General features: G+C 41.2%; 2 protein-coding genes across 4 annotated transcripts in view; one reads left to right on the top strand and one right to left on the bottom strand.

Annotated features, from left to right (window-relative positions):
• The window catches only part of SPATA18 (spermatogenesis associated 18), a 22,563-nt gene extending 21,795 nt beyond the window's left edge, over positions 1–768 (bottom strand). For all 3 annotated transcript variants that reach the window (XM_042470696.1, XM_042470697.1, XM_042470695.1), the window contains exon 1: positions 437–768. In XM_042470696.1, the coding sequence (XP_042326630.1) occupies positions 437–523 (87 nt within the window). In that variant the 5' untranslated portion in view covers positions 524–768. The remainder of the gene's footprint in view (positions 1–436) is intronic.
• Positions 769–5,822: 5,054 nt separating this feature from the next.
• On the top strand, positions 5,823–17,117 carry SGCB (sarcoglycan beta). The gene is made up of 6 exons (XM_042469393.1): positions 5,823–5,920; positions 6,938–7,147; positions 7,908–8,093; positions 9,338–9,529; positions 10,496–10,627; positions 13,369–17,117. The coding sequence occupies exons 1-6, from the start codon at positions 5,882–5,884 to the stop codon at positions 13,570–13,572; spliced, it is 963 nt and encodes a 320-aa protein (XP_042325327.1). The 5' UTR covers positions 5,823–5,881; the 3' UTR covers positions 13,573–17,117.
• The last annotated feature ends 1,354 nt before the right edge of the window (positions 17,118–18,471 follow it).

Below are 18,471 nucleotides of genomic sequence, written 5' to 3'. Positions count from 1 at the left end.
ACCTGCTGGGGAGGCAGTGCTTGCAAATCCCTGCTGCCCACAAGGCGTTGTTTGTGTTGTTGTTGCCTTGTAGTAGAGATCTGGAGAAGTCACTGTGGCAACTACAACACATGATCTGCAAAGCAGCGTCCTTAGTTACCAAATTCCCGGGAAATCCCGAAATCCCTGGAGCTGCCAAGGCCATTACAGAGGCATCTCCCGCCTTCCCCTCCCTCCCTTCCTTCCTTCCTTCCTTCCTTCCTTCCTTTCTCTCTCTCTCTCTTCCTTCCTTCCCTTTTCTTTATTCTTTCCTTTCTTCCCTCTTTTCTCTCTCTCTCTCCTCTTTCCTTCCCTCCTCCCCTTTTCTTTCTTTCTTCCTTCCTGAAAAAAAAAACCACCCAGCCCTCTCTTCCCTCCGACACGCGTGTTCCCACCGCACGTGTGAGCGCCCACTCACGTGATAATCTTTATGCCAACGCTCCAGCTTCTCTTGCAAAACCCGACACGTCTCTTTGTGGGTCAGTCTCCTCAAGCTCTCCGCCATCGCCCCCAAAAGCAGAGGGGTCCCCAAAAAAGGGGGGGTTGAATGGAGTGATCTGGGCTTTGGGAAGGGGTGGCTCTCCTGCCAGCCCCAGAAGGAGCATCGATCTCCCCTCTTTCCCACTTGGGTTGCTTCTTTTTCTACTCCTCCCTCCCCCCCTTAGGTCCCAAATTGGGGGAAGTGTGGGGACGATGGGCCAGGAGGCGATCCCTTGCAGCAGCTGCTGCTGCTGGCCTTGCTTGCCTCGGGTGACACTCAGCCTCCTCCTCCTCTGTGATGGGAGCGTTTTATACCCGGCGATTGTTTGGCCAACTGACGTGGGCCTGGCCTGGGTGCCAGGGACGCCCTTTGGTTGTAGCAACGCTGGGATTGGGAAGGAAGGAAGGAAGGAAGGAAGGAAGGAAGGAAGGAAGGAAGGAAGGAAAAGAAAAAAGAAAGAGGAGGAAGGAAGGAAGGAAGAAAAAGAAGGGAGGGAGGGAGGAAAGAAGGAAAAGGAAGGGAGGGAGGGAGGGAGGGAGGGAGGAAGCAAAGAAGGAAAAAAGAGGAAGGAAAGGAAGAGAGAGAAGAATGAAGCAAAGAAGAAAGGAAAAGAGAGAGAGAAAGGAAGAAGAAATGAAAAGGGAAAGGAGGAAGAGAAAGAAAGAAGGGAGGGAGGGAGGGAGGGAGGGAGGGAGGGAGGAGGAAAGGGAAGGAAGGAAGGAAAAGAAAGAAAGAAAGAAAGAGGAAGGAAGGAAGGAAGGAAGGAAAGAACGAAAGAGACTCCCTCCTCCCTGCCCTGGCATGCCTGCCCCCCCTGCCCTGGGGTCCCCAAGAAGAGATTTCTCTTGGATCCCCTCCTGGAGAGCCAGGAAAGAGGAACAGCCTCTTGCCTTGGGAGGCTTTGGAGGGTCTTCTTCTTTAAGGACCCCTAGGGAGCCTTCCCATGCCCCCACTCCAATGCTTTCCTCTTCCCTAAGGGACCCCCTCATCTTTCATGTTGCCCTTTTGTTACTTACCCCAGATGCAAGGGTTTCTTTCGGGGAGAAGCAAGACATCCTCTTGGGGTCTTGCTTCAAAGGCTGCACCTTCCTCTCTGCTGGATATTTATGTATATTTTATTTCATTTTATTTCTGGGCCGCCTTTCTCCCAGCAAGGGACCCAAGGCGGCTCACAAACCAGAAACACAGAGAATCACCCAGTAGTTCCCAAACTTTGGTTCTACAGATGTTTTCAGCTTCAGCTCCCAGGAGGCCCAGCAGTGAGGGGTTCTGGGAGCTGAAGTCCCAAACATCTGGAAGACCAAAGTTTGGGAATCACCCTTAGAACGAGAGAGAGAGAGAGAGAATCACACTAGATTGTTATTCAAGGATATAGCAGTGTTAGTCTGTAGAATCAGCATCTAGAGATATTCTTGTAGCCCCTTTGAGACTCATTGAAAGAAGTTGGCAGCATTAGACTTCACTCTAACTTTCTTCAGATGTCTCCAGCAAATGCATCTGAGGAAGTAGACTGAAGCCTAGGAAAGCTCATACTGCCAACTTCTTTCTTTCAGTGAGTCTCAAAGGGGCTACAAGATCTCTCTACATACTACATTATTATAGTATTATTATTCCACTTTAGCAGCAATGGTTGCCTTTTGTGAAATTCTAGGATTGGTAGTTTAGGGGAGTGCTATTTAGTACCCTCAGACAGAGAGCTCTTAGGCCTCCCTAAACTACAAACCCCAGAATTGCAGAGGAGGCAGCCATCACCATTAAAGTGGAATAATAGCTCAATAACTGTGTACAAACCCCATCGTCCCCAGGCAACCTGCCCATAGATAAAGAAAAATGTAATCTGAACCCCTCTACTAACCTGAGATTGGGAATTATGGATCTTTGTTGTTTTGTGTGTCTTCAAGTAGTTTCCAATTTGGGGACGATGAGGTTTGTAGTATGGGTCCAACACACTGTAGAAATAATCCAGTTTGAGATTACTTTAACTGCCCTTGCTCAGTGCTAGGGAATCTTGGGAATTTTAGTTTGTTGTGGCACCAGAGCTCTCTAACATCGAAGGCTAAATGTCTCACAAAACTACCGTTCCCAGAATTCCCTAGCATTAATCCAAGGCAGTTAAAGAAGGTGATCCTGTCATGGGGTAAAGATTTGTTCAAAGGAAGTTTGCCATAGCCTTCCCCTGAGGTTGAGAGAACGTGGCTTGTGCAAGGTCACCCAGTGGGTTTCGTGGCCAAGCGGGGATCAGACCCTGGTCTCCTGAGTCATAGCCCAACACTCAAGCAACTATGCCACACTGGTTCTGTAATATAGAAATAATGCGGTTTGACACCACTTCAACCACCATGACTCCATCTTTCAGAATCCTGAGATTTGCAGTTTTGTGAGACACCAGCACTCTTTGGCTATAAAGCAAGACCTATGGCCCTATATAAATTGTTCAGCTACATTTCCCCTCAGCCTTATCCAGCCTGGTCAATGGTGAGCCTTAGTCATTTCCAATTTATGGTAACCCTAAGGCCATCCCATATCATGGGATTTTTTTGCCAAAGATTTATTCAGATTTGCCATGACCTTCCCCTGAGGCTGAGAGTATGTGACTTGCCCAATGCCAGACAGTGGGTTCATGGACAAGCAGGAAATTGAACTCTAGTCTCTATGGTTGTAGTCCAACACTAAAACCACTACACCACGCCGGCTCTCATTCTCATGTGTACAAACTAGGAAAATGCCGTCAGCTGAGGGCTTTCTTTGGGCCATGTGGTAGCTCAAGCACATCCTAAGCCAAAGGAATTCAGCTGACCTTCTAAAAATAATCATTAATCTCCAATGTACAGGCTGAGAACTAAATGTTCATCAGAAGCAGGAAACCTCTGCTGATGCTCCCCTTGTCTCTTATGAAAACGTAACAAGGGAACATGCCTTGAGAAAGGATCAAGAGACCAAGCGCATTTCACACCTTTACAGTATAATGTTTCACTGATGAAATGGGCTCTGACCCACAAAACTTTTATGATATGATAAAAATGATCTTTCAAGTGTAGTCAGATTTCATTACTGTTTTTCTTTCTGATCTTTATGTACACACTTATTATGACATATAAACTCTATATTTTTGATCCCAAAACTGCATTTTTCTTCTTGTTAAGCGCCTTCAAGTCCACTTCAACTTATGATGACCCTATTCTTAGCAAGATTTGTTCAGAGCAAGTTTGCACTGCCTGCCTCTGAAGCTGAGAGAGTGCAGCTTGCCCAAAGTCACACAGGTTTCCTTTACTAGAGTCCAAAAGTAAAAAGGAGTGGCTTTTGTCTACTTTCCCTTCACTTTCGATTTGGGTTAACATTAGTTTAACAATGACGTTGTGTGAAAATCAACCTGCTTTTGCGGGCTTTTTCCAATTTAAACCCCCGTTTTTTGTACAGGATTCCCCCTGTGTGATAAATTCATGGAAGAAAAATGTAATGCACAGATATAGGATGTAGGACACCTGGCTAAATGTGAAAGGGATCTAGGAGTTCTAGCAGACAACAAGTTGAACATGAGTCAAGAGTGTGATGCAGCAGCTAACAAGGCCAATGCAATTGTAGGCTGCATTAATAAAAGTATAATGTCAGATCAAGGGAAGGAATAGTGCCACTGTATTCTGCTTTGGTCAGGCCTCACATGGAATACTGTGTAATTGGTTGACTGGCCTAACCCAAAGGGTGCTCAACAATGGCTCCTTTTCATCCTGGAGAGAAGTGACCAATGGGGTCCCAAAGGGCTCTGTCCTGGGCCCAGTGCTATTCAACATCTTTATCAATGACCTGGATGACAGAATTGGGGGCATACTTATCAAATTTGCAGATGACACCAAATTAGGAGGAGTAGCTAATACCCCAGAGGGCAGGATCAAAATTCAAAATGACCTTAATAGATTAGAAAGCTGGGCCAAAGCTAACAAAATGAATTTCAGCACAGAGAAATGCCAGGTACTGCACTTAGGCAGAAAAAAGATGAAATGCATAGCTATAGGATGGGGGACACCTGGCTTAACAAGACTACATATGAAAGAGATATAGGACTTTATCACACTAGTGAAATCCTGCTAAGAAATGGGATTTAAATTAGATTTAAATTAGAAAAAAAACTGCAAATGCAGGAAGTTTATCAGACATTGACCTGTTACAGACTGCCAAAATAAAGCTGCTTTGGGTCTCTTTGGAGGTATGCTATAAATGATGCATAGGTTCTAAGAGTCCGGAGGTCGCGCCAAAGCCACACTCCATTCCTAAGCACTGGAGGGCAGCTTTGGTGCAGCTTCCGGATTCTTAGGACCCATGTATCATTTAAACAGCATACCTCCAAAGAGACCCGAATCAGCTTTATTTTGGCAGTCTGTAACAAGCCGTTGTCACTATTAAAGCGAAGGCAAAAGGGAGAAAAACTGCAGCTTTTTCCTTTTGGAACTTCCTGAAATTAAAAAGCTGCTGTTTTTCTCCCTTTTGCCTTTGCTTTTAACTTCACGTTATTTCACCTTTGCAGGAATGTTGTTTGATGAACCTCCCGCATTTTTGGGTTTTTAAAAAATTTAAATCCAGTTTAAATCCTGTTTCTCAGCAGTATTTCACTAGTGTGATAAGGTCTCAGAGATCTAGACCACAAGTTGAACATGAGGCAACAGTATGATGCAGCAGCTAAAAAGGCCAATGCAATTTTAGGCTGCATCAATAAAAGTATAGTGTCGCCTAGATCAAGGGATGTAATAGTGCCACTGTATTCTGCTTTGGTCAGGCCCCACCTGGAATATTGTGTCCAGTTCTGGGCGCCACAATTCAAAAAGGACATTGAGAAACTGGAGCGTGTCCAAAGGAGAGCGACTAAAATGGTGATGGGTCTGGAAACCATGTCCTATGAGGAACGATTAAGGGAGCTGGGGATGTTTAGCCTGGGGAAGAGAAGGTTAAGAAGTGATATGATAGCCCTGTTTAAATATTTGAAGGGATGTCACATTCAGGAGGGAGCAAGCTTGTTTTCTGCTGCTCCAGAGAAAAGGACCCGGAACAATGGATTCAAACCATAGGAAAAGAGATTCCACCTCAATGTTAGGAGGAACTTAGAGTAAGAGCTGTTGGTGCAACACACTCCCTGAGGGAGTAGTGGAGTCCCCTTCTTTGGAGGCCTTTAAACAGAGGCTGGATGGCAAATCTCTTGGAGGTGCTTTGATGGAGAGTTCCTGCATGGCAGAATGGACGCTTCCAGCTCTCTGAATAGCCTGAGCCCGAGGAGGGCTCTCACACCCTGCGCCACCCAACCCCTAGGAATGGCGAGGAGGAGGAGGAGGAGGCCAGGCTCCAGTGTCAGAGGCAGCAGCATTCCTTCTGCAAAAGGGAAGGGAGGGACCTAAAATGGCGGCGGCGGCCACAGCGGCGGGGGCCTCAGAGCAGGTCTGTAGCCCTCAGCCAGGGTTTGCCTCGGGGTCAGGGAGGGAGGGAGGGAGGAAGGGGGCCAGTGCTGCCCCTCTTCCCCATGGTCCTGAGGGAAGGGGAAGGGGAAGGGGCCTGGTTGAAGGGGGAGCCAGAGAGCCTCCCAAAGGCCTGTCATGGTCTCCTTCAAGGGAGATATCTTGGCTTAAAATGCTCCTTTCCCCGGGTGGGTGGTTGTTTTTAGGACTGCTGCTTCTTTCTGTGTGCATCCGCACTGTGGAAATAATGCGGTTTGGCACCACTTTAACGGCCGCGGCGCCCTGCTGCGAAGGAATTCTGGGAAGTGTAGTTTGTTCTGGCACCAGACAGAAATGTAGATGGGGATGGCTTCCAGAGCATTTATTTGCCTCTCTGGACCTATATAGGGGAGGTACTAAAAAAAAACAAATGACAGTACTTGCCTATAGGGAAACGTTGGAAGACACTTGCCCATAGGGAAACATTGAGGAATACTTGCCATAGGGAATCATAGGGGAATATTTACCCATAGGGAAACCATACATGGGGGAACATTTGGTCATAGGGAAACATTAGATGACACTTGGCCTTAGGGAAACATAGGAGAAAACCTACCCATAGGGAAACCTAGGAGAATAGTTGCTCATAGGAATTCATAGATTAATAGGTATGTGTCACCTATGTTTCTCTATGGGCAAGTATGGTTTCCTTATGGGCAAGTATTGTCTCATTACTCCTAAGGTAAAGGGTTTGATGCTTGTTTGGAGAGAAAACATTTTTACATTTAAGGGTCGTTTTAAAAAAAAATAATAATAAACTAGGCTTTACTAATTCTTTATTGATGCAAAGCAATGTGTTACAAGTAACAGCTAATGTTTCGGGGGGGAGGAGGAGAGACATAATGCTCCAAACCCTGATAGTGATTTGAATTACAATGTGTGTTTTCAATTACATCAACCATGAAAACCAGAGAAATGTACATATTAATATTTACTATAAATGTGTGTGATTTTTTTTTAGCAAAGCTCTAATGGTCCTGTGAAGAAATCAATGCGCGAGAAGGCTGTGGAGCGGAGGAATATTAACAAAGAACACAACAGTAACTTCAAGGCTGGATATATTCCAATTGATGAGGATCGTCTGCACAAAACTGGTTTGCGAGGCAGGAAGGGAAACTTGGCAATTTGTGTAATTGTCCTCCTATTTATTTTAGCAGTCATCAATTTGATTGTAAGTATAACAGTCTACAAAAGAGATTTTGGTTGTAGTTTTCAGTAGACAAAAACTGCAAATATTTTAAAAAGTGGCTGTAAGCACATAATGGTTTCGGTTGAGAATGTGGCAGCTACAAAGTGTTGGGAGTGCATAAAAATGTATGTGTGCACACATACACACATGGGTGCATGTTTCCTCTCATACATATACAAGAAAGAGAGTGGGGAAAACAGATAAAGGAGAACACACAGAGACAGACAGAAGATGAAAACAGAAACCATAAGAAGGGCCATACTGGCTCAGGCCAGTTGTATATTGTTCAATATTCTGTTTATATACTGGCCAAGCAGTATATGAATGCAATAACATTCTCCTGCTCATATACCCCAGGTACTGATGTACAGATGTTTACTGATAGGGAAGGGCGTATTGACCCATCGTGACTTCTGTAGCCCCATCTCCTGTGACTTTGTTCAGTCAATCCCTTTTTAAAGGCATCCAAGTTGACTGTGGGGCAGCTGATGGTTTCCATCTCAGGGGAGCAGTGCATCTGTACTGAGTTTCATTCTAAACTTGAAAGGAACTATCCAAGGTGCTGAACCTATTCCCACAATAGATTCCTCGCCTTCGATGGCTTTATTAAGCCTCTAGTGGCCTGTCCTAATATGACTAGCAAGCTGCAATTAGCTTGGCATATCAGACAATAAGTAAATACTTTTTTTCTGAAACACATTTTGTTTAAGGTGTCAATTAACTTTGGTTTCATCTTTTTCAGATCACCCTCATCATCTGGGCTGTGATTCGTATTGGACCAAATGGCTGTGACAGCATGGAGTTTCACGACAGTGGCTTATTGCGGTTTAAACAAGATTCTGATATGGGAATTATACATCCATTGTATAAAAGCACAGTGGGAGGTCGACGTAATGAAGATTTAGTGATTGTGGGAGAAAACCAGCCAGTAAGTATGTACCCAGCTAGGTTTAGTGGTAGACAGGGTGAAGCAGGTACAAATTGCCAGGACCCAGTACTCTGGAAAGGGCCTGGACCCCATATGTGTTTCAATATGTCTTTGTCTTTCTCATTAGCATTATTATTGATCTGTTGATTTTGACATCAGTTGTAAAATCAATGAATATCAAAGAAAATTATGATACACAAAATTTGAAAGCCTATGTAAATGTTTTTAGCCATTTCATCATGGGCTCAAAATTGCCACTGGGCAGGATAGGAGAGGAAGCTGCACACCTTAGGAGTCATATCCAGAGCTGCCAAGGGAAGCATCCTGACTGTGGGAGCAGAGGAGGAGAGTCCTTCCATGAAGCCATGCTCTCCGCTGCTCCAAGTGCCAGAGAGGGGATTGGGCTGGATGGCCCTTGAGGCCTCTCTCCCATTTCTCCTACACCCACCACATTAACTGGCCACCTTGTTGTCCCACAGCGTCCCATCTTCCCACCAACCTAGCCAGTGGAAATACTTCACTAAGATGCCTCCCAGGAAGTAGATCTCAGGAATTTCTTCTCGGGCCACGAGTAGAGCAGGAGGGAGGGGAATAGGACAGAAGCCCCTTCCTCAGACCCCTCCGTTTTATGTAAAGCTAACATCCCCATTCCCACTTAACTGGCTGGCGCCCATTTATAGCCCCCACCTGTTGCATAGATCTGCTGGTGGCAAATAGTTGGGGGCTTTAAATAATTTTTCACTTGGGCCCTAGGATGCTCTCAGGAGCCCTGATTCTGGCCACCTCTGCTTTGCTCTTTGCACCCTTATTCAGTGAAGTTTGGCAAGGCCTTTTCAGTAGTGGCACAGGCAATATGGAATACCATTTTGAGGGAGACCTACCCATCTAGCTCACAGACTGCATACTTAGACAAGGTTGAAAAGGAGTAGCTTGTCTGTTGCAATTGGCTGGAATTGTTTTGGGGGTGATGTTTTGTTTATGCTTTAAGAAACTGCTATCTTTTCTTCTTACAGTTTTGTTGATTCTGTAAAAAAAATTACTTAAGCAATCTTGAGTTTACTTATAAAGATAAGAATGCTACATCTTTTTTTAAAATAAATTAAAATTAAAAATTATTTTCTTACCGACAGCAGGTATGCTGCTTACTGAAACAGGCAGACCATTCAAACATCTTAAAAGTAGTACTGTACAATAAATTGATTTTCTGTTGCACATAACACACTTTCTTTAATTTATTTCTGAAGGTTGTGTTTCAGCAAGGAGACACAAAGCTCAGCGTTGAAAAAAATCAAACTTCAATTACCAGTGATATTGGTATGGAATTTGTCGATCCACGGACTCAGAACACTTTGTTCAGCACCGACTATAATACACATGAGTTTCACTTGCCAAGTGGAGTAAAAACTCTGAATGTTCAAAAAGCATCAACTGAGAGGGTATGAACTATCTTTTGTCCATTTATGCACTTTTAACTGCCATCGCAATATCTTATGTAATTTAGGGGTTTGTAGTTTGGGAAGGCACTGGAGCCTCTGGTTGAGAATTCTAATTACTTCTCCCTAAATGGCAGATTCCAGGATTTCACAGGCAGTTAATATATATTTCCAGTATATTTGAAAGGGAATATTAATTGCTGGGTCTTTTGCTAATTCAGTTAAGTGATACACAAGCCAGTTAAGAAAATCAGTCAGATCTTATGCATCTCAGTCCTATATTATTCTCAGTCTGTGTTTATATTAATATAATTCAAAATTGATTAGTATGAGTAGACAATATTGTCATGCTGTCAATCCTGTTATTATTTTTATGTAAAGATTATATACCAATTTTAATTTGTTTTTGTTTTTTAAAATTTCTACATGGTTTTGTTGTATGTCTTCAAGTCATTTCTAACCTATGGTGAACCTATCACAGGGTTTTCTTGGCAAGATTTGTCCAGAGGGGGTTTGTATTTGCCCTCTGGTGCTGAGAGAGAGTAACTTGCCCAGAGTCACCCAGTGTGATTCCATGGCCGAGCAGGGATGTGAACCCTGGTCTCCAGATTTGTACAACCCTTATGGTGGTTTAAAAATAAATCCTGCAATTCAATGAGAGGTACCTCCTAGTAAGTGTATTTATGGCCTAATGCCTATAAGTTAACCTTAACTGGAGTGAACCCATTGATTGAATCAATTGTTAAGTGGTAAGTCAACCCATAGGTAAATCCTATTGATTCCTTGGGTCTACTCTAGTTTAGACTCACTATGATTCAGCCTTAGGGCTGCAGCCTCAATCAAATTAATATTTTTAACAACTGTTGTCTGTTTTAACCAAAAAGTTAAGCAGCTCTGTTTAAGAATAAAATGAATTTTGAAGCAAACTATTTTGACTTTTTTTTTACAGCTGTGTTTTTTTCTTTTCAGATTACCAGCAATGCCACCAGTGATCTAAATATAAAGGTGGATGGGCATGCTATTGTCCGTGGAAATGAAGGTGTTTTCATCATGGGCAAAACCATTGAGTTTCATATGTGGGGTGATATGGAACTGAGAGCAGTGAGTAATTCCAGTTACTGTATATATAGGGCTGCAATTGAATTAAAGAAATGATAGTAAAATGGTCACATTTTAGTTAGGTAATCTACAAATCCATGGATTTACCATATACTTGACTATATGTCAAGCTCATGTATAAATTGAGGGCAGGTTTGGGGGGCAAATTATGAATTGAAACTCACAGATAAATTGTTGATAAAACTTAGGGGCATGAAACAGGATGTAAAAGATGAAGCAAAGGAAAATGGTGTCAGAGAACTTACAAAATTCTGATAGAATTTGTGCTCACCCTAAAGGCTGGATAAATGAGGAGGGAACTGTGGTAATTGGTGCAGGTGGGGTTAAGAAAATGGCAACTGTGTTAGCAGTGAAGGATGAAAAGGCAATGCAAAGAAAATGGCAACTGTGTTGGCAGTGATTACAGCCTTTAATTTTAATGTGATAACTTTGCCTTTTAACTCAGAAAAGCGGACAAACATACACAAATGTCTTGTTCAGATCCTTCAAAACTCAATTCCTCATGCTGTTCCTTTGAGGGGACATGCCAAAGAGCTGCCACCACCACCATTTCCCCACCAGAGCATTTAAAAAGTCAGAAGTGGCACCGCACCAGATTGAATAGAGGTAGTTGATGCTCCTTTTAGGTGCTCCTGGGACAGATTAAACTTTTGCTTCTTGTTACTCTACTCAGAGAAGGAGATGGAGCCTTTCTTGATAAGAGTTAAAGTCAGTCCTCCTCATAGGTGGGCTTGCCTTCTGCAGCTTTGAGCTTACGCAGAAGGTAAGCCCCTTTATAAATAATGAGGTGCATACCTGCGCTATGCGCCCCGTGTGCCACTACGTGCACGCACCTAATTATTTCCTATGGAGCTTGAGCATACACTCTTTTCCCCATACACAGGGGAGTCTGGAACTAGGGAGAGCAGACTGTACTTAAACTGACCCATGGATAAACTAACCCAGGTTTTGGGGATCAATGCCCTCCTGTGAAGGTGATAAAAGAAAGGTGTGTGATAGGACTGCTTTGTTACTTCAGAGCTAGCACAAGCTCTTGAGTTTATTCTTCCATCCCTCCCCTAAGATATGGGGTCTTTTTAGACCAGATCTACTGACGATTGTGGAAGTAAGAGTAGACATCTGTGGAGAGACCAAGAGCAGCACTTGCCCTATTTCCAAATACCCTCTGGACCCCCATGTATCACACCCAGTTATGATTATGAATTCTTTAAAATGCTATTGAGATGCAAATGAAGCATGGAGGAATTCACATTTTAATGGAGGAACATGAACTCAGGAGGTTTTGCATGAAAGATTGTCCATTTTTTAGCTCTTTTCAGTGATGGAAGCTCTGGGACCACACCAAAGTCCTACATGGCTACATGTAGGCCACAGGCTGCACAATTCCCACTTGGGGGGGAGGGTACAAATGTGAATGAATTGATTTGATTATTCTGGCAATATTTTTACTATACTTAATAAAATGTTTATATCCCACCTCTCTAAAGCTTACGTCAGCAATTCAAAGAAAGACTAAAATATGTGTTTTTAAATAATCAGACAAATCACAAAATCCATATGATTCCCAACTGCAATTTTAATATCATTAAAACTTAGTGGTCAGAAGCCCTTTGGAATTGGTTTGTTTTACACTGCTGGGAAGATTGTAAAAAGGGAAGAACAACTCTACAAGTCTTCAGGGTGTTCCAGGCCCTTTGGGCAAAGGCAATAAAGACTGTGCTCCTCATTCCGTTCTCATCACAAAAGCTGGCATTCTGTTAGTAGTATATGCATGCACAAGACAAACATAGGAAAAATAATGTGCCATAACCAAACAGACAAAGTTGCCCATGCACAATGTTGTGCATTGTAGGTTGCACACTGAAGTTTCAGATTGTGTATTTCACACAGGATTGGGGGGGGGCACTTTTTTCAAAGGGTTTTTTTATGTTTAAAATGGTTTTGTTTTTGCATTTGTTTGAATAAAAAAATTGAATCCTGCCTATTATATTAATACTGTGAAACATTATATTATGTGTTAGAAAGTTTAATCAAGTATGTTTTAATGCTTCCCAACACTGACAATCCAAAATTACTAGGCCTTTGATATGATTTACATCTTTCAATAAAACTTTGGGAATTGACAAGTTGGTAGCCTGTATATAGGAGTACATAGGATTATACCAATATAGGACTAAATCAGAAAATTAAGTATCAAGATGCAGTTCAGATGTTATGGCCACTAGCTTAAATAATAATTCTTCTTTTAAAAGTGCTTTTAAAGCAAGTTGCTTTGGTTGAACTTGTGTTAACTGACCAATTTGTTTCTGAATGGCACTTCTTGCATTTTAAATTAAAGTGATTAAAAAGAAGCAACTGACACTTGGTACTGGTCTAACATGTACTGTACATATTCTACATGCAAAAGATTTCCAGTTCAATCAGTGGCATCTTTCTAGTTAAAGGATATTGTCTAGCAGGACTAGGAAAGTCCTTTAGCTTGGATCACAATAAAACTTGGGAACATAGCTGTTTGGACAACAACTCCCAGAGTTGGCATCTAGAAAGTATCTCTTGGACTTGAGCCATTGCTATAATAGATAATAGTACTAGACTAAATGAAACGTTGGCCTAATACTAAATAAGAAGGCTTCCTAAGGACTTTCACTCTGGTTATGAAAGTACCTAAGTTCTTCTTCATGTAGAATAACTTGTGTTAATGTATATAAATATTTCTTTGGTAGGATAAGAGCATTGTCCTCAATGGAAGCGTGATGGTCAGTACTTCTCGACTGCCAAGTTATTCCCCCAAAGATCAATTTAGCAACGGTGACTGGGAGCGTTACAAGCTTTGCATGTGTGCTGATGGGACTCTATTCCGTGTTCAAGTTAAAACCCGCAACATGGGATGTCAAACCTCTGTTAACCCTTGTGGCAACACATATTAAAGACAAAGCTATGAACAGTGGGAACAGGATGAACCATTTGTATTAGATTTGAACAGATGCATGTTTGGAAGGTTGTTGTTGTTTTTACAGCATATTACATGAAGCACTTTTTACACAGTATTAGATTGATATAATCAATCATGTTTAAAATAAGCCATTAGTTAATGTGAGTGCATCTCAATACGTTAGGCACCAATTTCACTCCCGAAGTGCTTTAGGACAGTGTTACTCAGACTTTTTACCCTTAAGACCCCCCTTTTACATCTGCATGCAGATATTGAACCATCCCCCCATGCTCGACACAGTATATGAATAAAAATATTTTGTTTATTTAGTGTGCAAATTTTCATCTGCACATTTGTATATATTCACATTTTAACATTTTATATTAAATATTATTCAAATTAGAGGGGGTTTTTTTTTAATCTATATTCAGCTCAATGCATGTGTAAATTTTCACATAAAAAAGTATAGGATGAGGAAATAGAGTGATCAGAGCTTCCAGGTCTCATGCCCTCCATGAGCAACATTCACATGCCCCCTGGGGGATCCACCACACCATTTGAAAACTACTGCTTTAGGATATTTTTGAATTGAGGTTACCAAAGCCATTGCCAGAAAGCATAGTTTTCTTTATGATACTCTTGCTTTGCAAAGTTACATTTTTCCCAAATGTTCTGCCAGAATCTTCACAGATAAGCCTTATTTGCCCTAACTTTCGGTCTTGAACAGATTCAGTTTTCTCTTGCAACTTTGTGTGTACTGAAGCATACATGTATGATACTGTATGCAAAAGAAGAGAATGATGTTAGCCTTCATAATTACAAAAATGCAAACATAGAAATGTAAAGAGTCTCATGTCCCTAGAACTTGTACACCTACTTGGCAATCAATTGCTTGTTTTTGATTACAGTTATATGTACTTGTAGGGATGCAAGCAAACAGGCGCTAACCTTTCTTTTTCTATACTATTTTGCCAAGATATTAAAATGAATGACTGCCTAATAGAGGTTACAAGCTGAGCATTTTCTTGTGAACATCAAACTTGATTGAACTCTGTGTTCCTTTCTGTAGCATTTATACATACCATTATTTGCATAAATTCATATATAAATAGGCTTGCATTGTATTCTGGAAAATATCCCATGAAAAGCAGGATTACTGTTTCAAAGAAAGGCATCAGGAACTATCATTTTTTTAGCTATGATATTATCCACACACACACACCCCACTCAGATCTGTCTTGAATGCAGTGTTTTGAAAGACTTTATGGGATAAAAGGAAGACTCTATAAGCAATGGTTCTCAGCCTTTCGTCCTCCAGATGTTTGGGGACTTCAAAAATAATTGCTGCGCTTTAGCCATCCTGGCTGGGATTTTTGAAAGTCGAAGTCCAAAACATTTTGAAGAACAAAGATTGAAAACCACTGCCATATAGTTATACTTTCCCCATTCTTTACATAGGTTCTGGCTTGTATTTGAATATATTGTATTTTATGTTATACCCAGTTTATTTCCCTGTCAAGGAATATAGTTTGAGGTTCAGGAAGGACATACTTAGATTATCTTTAGCCACATGCTAACAGACACCCTAAATTAATATTAAGGGCTTCTCATCCCCTGAAACCCCAAATTCTTCTTGTATATTTTGAAAGTTTGGCACAAGAGGAAAGGAAACTTGGCAAAAACAACATGTAGATAGATGCTGAAGATATCCTCAATCAAGTTTTGATGGTGGTTAAGGTATAGAAAACTGCAGAAGTAATTTGGAAGATAAGTGAAAGGTTAATATTTAAGAATCCTAATCTTTCAAACCTCCAACAGCATTTTAAGGTAAAGAAAATCTCTAAGATGCTATAAGCAGTGCCAAATAGAATATTTTGTATCTCCACTGTCTGCAGCTAGCAAACATTAATTCATAATCGCATGACCCTTCATTTCCCAGTGCATGCAAAACTATATACTGTATGAGCAATTCAGGACTTTATTCAGGACAGCATTTCAGTATTGGTTGTATATGCTTGATAGTCATGCTGAAATAGCTTATTCTTCTGCATGATAATTATGGCAGCTTCTATCCATATTTAATGTTTTTGGTGTGAACAAATTAAAGGTTTGATGTTAGGTTGTTCTGTTACCTTTGAACTTTAAATTATTGTTCTTAATAATTTGGGGGTTTATCCAAATGGTATTGTTCTGTTATGGCAATAGTTAAAGAAATTGTTTTCATCCTTTTAAGGTTATAAAACCCAGTATTTTGATTCTGCTTACACAGTACATAACTTCATTTTGCCAGGTGTTGCCAGTACTTGTTCTGCTAGCTATTGTCAAGCACTAGCAGAGTAGTGGAAACATTTTTCTGTTAACCTGATATTGGATATAACCACCACCACCCGCCATTTTAATGTGCTATTTATGTATTAGCTCTATATGTAAGGATAATATTACTGACTTATCTTACAGGACTGTTGTAAGGAGTAAGATCGTGTTTATATGAAGTGGTTTGAACTACTTGAAATGTGCTATGTATGTACTAAATACTATTAATATAGTTATATAGTTTTAACCCTACTCTACCTCAGCCCCATAAAATGGGGGTAGAGAAGAAAGCATTCATCAAAATGTATAGACTGATTTGTATGCGAAACAGTTTTGTTGCATTTGGCCAAAGTTCTTCACAGTGGCCATACTTTCTCTTCTTTTACTTATGGGCTTTATTGTCAGATTCATATGTTATGGAGGGCAGGAAATATGTGGAGTGCACAATGAAAAACTCCAATAAAATTATGTGTGAGGTTTTAGGGCCAAAATGTTTTAAGGGTGCCCTTTCATTGGATCAGGCTTTTGTAATTGCAGACTAGAAAGAAAATTGTGTTCTTCTTATTTGTACTGTAACTGAGAGCACAAACAGGCAGGATACAAGAGACCAACCCTGACATATTCTGCCCATGGATCCAGCCCATTCCTGCCCCCAGCACTTACCATGTCTTCATGGCAACAGACAAGTGTTCAGATGCCCACCTGCCTACCCATTGCACTGTGGAGCCATTGCCACTATCTCAAGTGTTCTCTGTGCAGGCTCCCACCAAGAGGGCATCTGACTTCATCCACATGGACAGGCACCCCTTTCCGATATTATAGGCCACAACTACAAGAAAATGGCAGTGGCAGTTAAGGGGGCATATGACCATCTGCACTACCAGCTGTCACTGTGAAGTTTTTGGGAAACACAGCCACAAACAGCCAGATATTTTAAACTGGGCTAAGGGCTAGGGTTGGCCTGACTGACCTGCATCATCTCACCGGGGACAGATCTTTTGACCCATGTGTACAGCCCCTGAATGAACAAAGCAATCAACTACTAGATTTTAATTCTGGCTCATGACAGTGCAGAGTCTTTGAGCAGCTTGTTCTCTAGAGCAGTTTGATTATGAAATAACAGAGTTCACATATTTCCTGCCAATAGCAAAGCATTACAACATTTAATTTTTAATAAAAATGAATAGTATGTCAATGAATGTTTTTAATAATAATTTTAATACTGACCATATTTAGCAAGTGATGGTATGTCTGATGCACTCACTCCACAATCCAGAGATGCCTCTGGATTCACCTCAAAGCACTTAGGTAAGTTCATGGGGATTTCCTAATTTTCATTTCCTACTGTATTTGCCTAGGTGCACAATATGCCAATGGTATGACAGCCGTCAAGAGTAGCTAGTGTGTAAACAGGCATGGATAGGAAGGGGATGGCATTATAACTGCTATTGTACATGCAGAGTTTGAGAAAATTAGATGGTGGGAATCACTGTAAAGCTAATTTGTAATAAACATTTGGCTCAGAGGATGCAGTGCAAATTAATGTACAGGTCAACTTTTGACAGTTATCCACAGGCAACATGTAAAAAAGTAAAATTTTGCAAACTTTCTAGTAAGTTCCTAAAAGCAAATTTTAAAAAACCTGGCAATTAAAAATGTAGATGGGTTTTTAATACTACAAAACATTACTTGCCACTGTATTTTCCACTGTGAGGATTTTACTATTTATTTGCAAACATGTTACTGTATACAAAATGAAACATGAATTTATCTGTGCTGCTTTGTATGTGTGACAGACAAGATTTTTAAAATGCATTTATTATGCCTTTTGATTCTGATGTGCTGTATATGAACCATGTATTTCTGCTTTATGAAGCAAGTTTTGATTAACAGATACCAAGGGAAGTTCTCTAGTATGCATTTGTCAAACTTTCCTTAAAAATAAAGGATATTAATAAATTACTGTGATATTTTTTAAAAGCCAGCATCCTATACAAGGATGGTTTAGTGGTTGTGCGTGAAATACCTCATTTCAGGTGTGACGTTATTAAATGCCTTTGGTGAACCACACTCTCTCCTGTGCCCCCTCCCCAGCTCTGCTGACCTTAATGAGATGTTGAATTACTGAACATAAACAAGCAGCACTGTGAACTACAATTTCTGACCAACCTGCTTGAATGTACAATGTACTGTCTGTCATCCAGTTGGCCTGGGCCTTTGAGCAGGGCACTCAGAAAACTATTCTGTCCAGTGAAAAAATGAATTGACTGATTTGAATGCTTTGGGACAACTGGATGGGTTGCATCTCATGGCAATTGGAAGAAATGTTCTTGCCAACAGTCTCAAGAATTTGATCAGGAGGGTTTAAAGTGAGTTACGTGGAGGAGGGAAACAATATTATGGAAGGCAAAAAAGATGGAGAAAATAAGTCAAATTGACATAGAGGAAACAAGACAAATAGTGCAAGGACCCAGCAGTGGGAGGCAAAAAAACTTGCACAGGCAGCAAGTAAAGAGGACCCATGGTCTGTGATGTCTCTACACTAATGCAGAGCATGGGAAATAAGCAAGATGAACTCAAA

The sequence above is a fragment of the Sceloporus undulatus genome, chromosome 5 (genome assembly GCF_019175285.1).
Source record: "Sceloporus undulatus isolate JIND9_A2432 ecotype Alabama chromosome 5, SceUnd_v1.1, whole genome shotgun sequence".
Taxonomy (NCBI): Eukaryota; Metazoa; Chordata; class Lepidosauria; order Squamata; family Phrynosomatidae; genus Sceloporus; species Sceloporus undulatus.
This window is presented reverse-complemented; position numbering and strand designations above follow the sequence as displayed.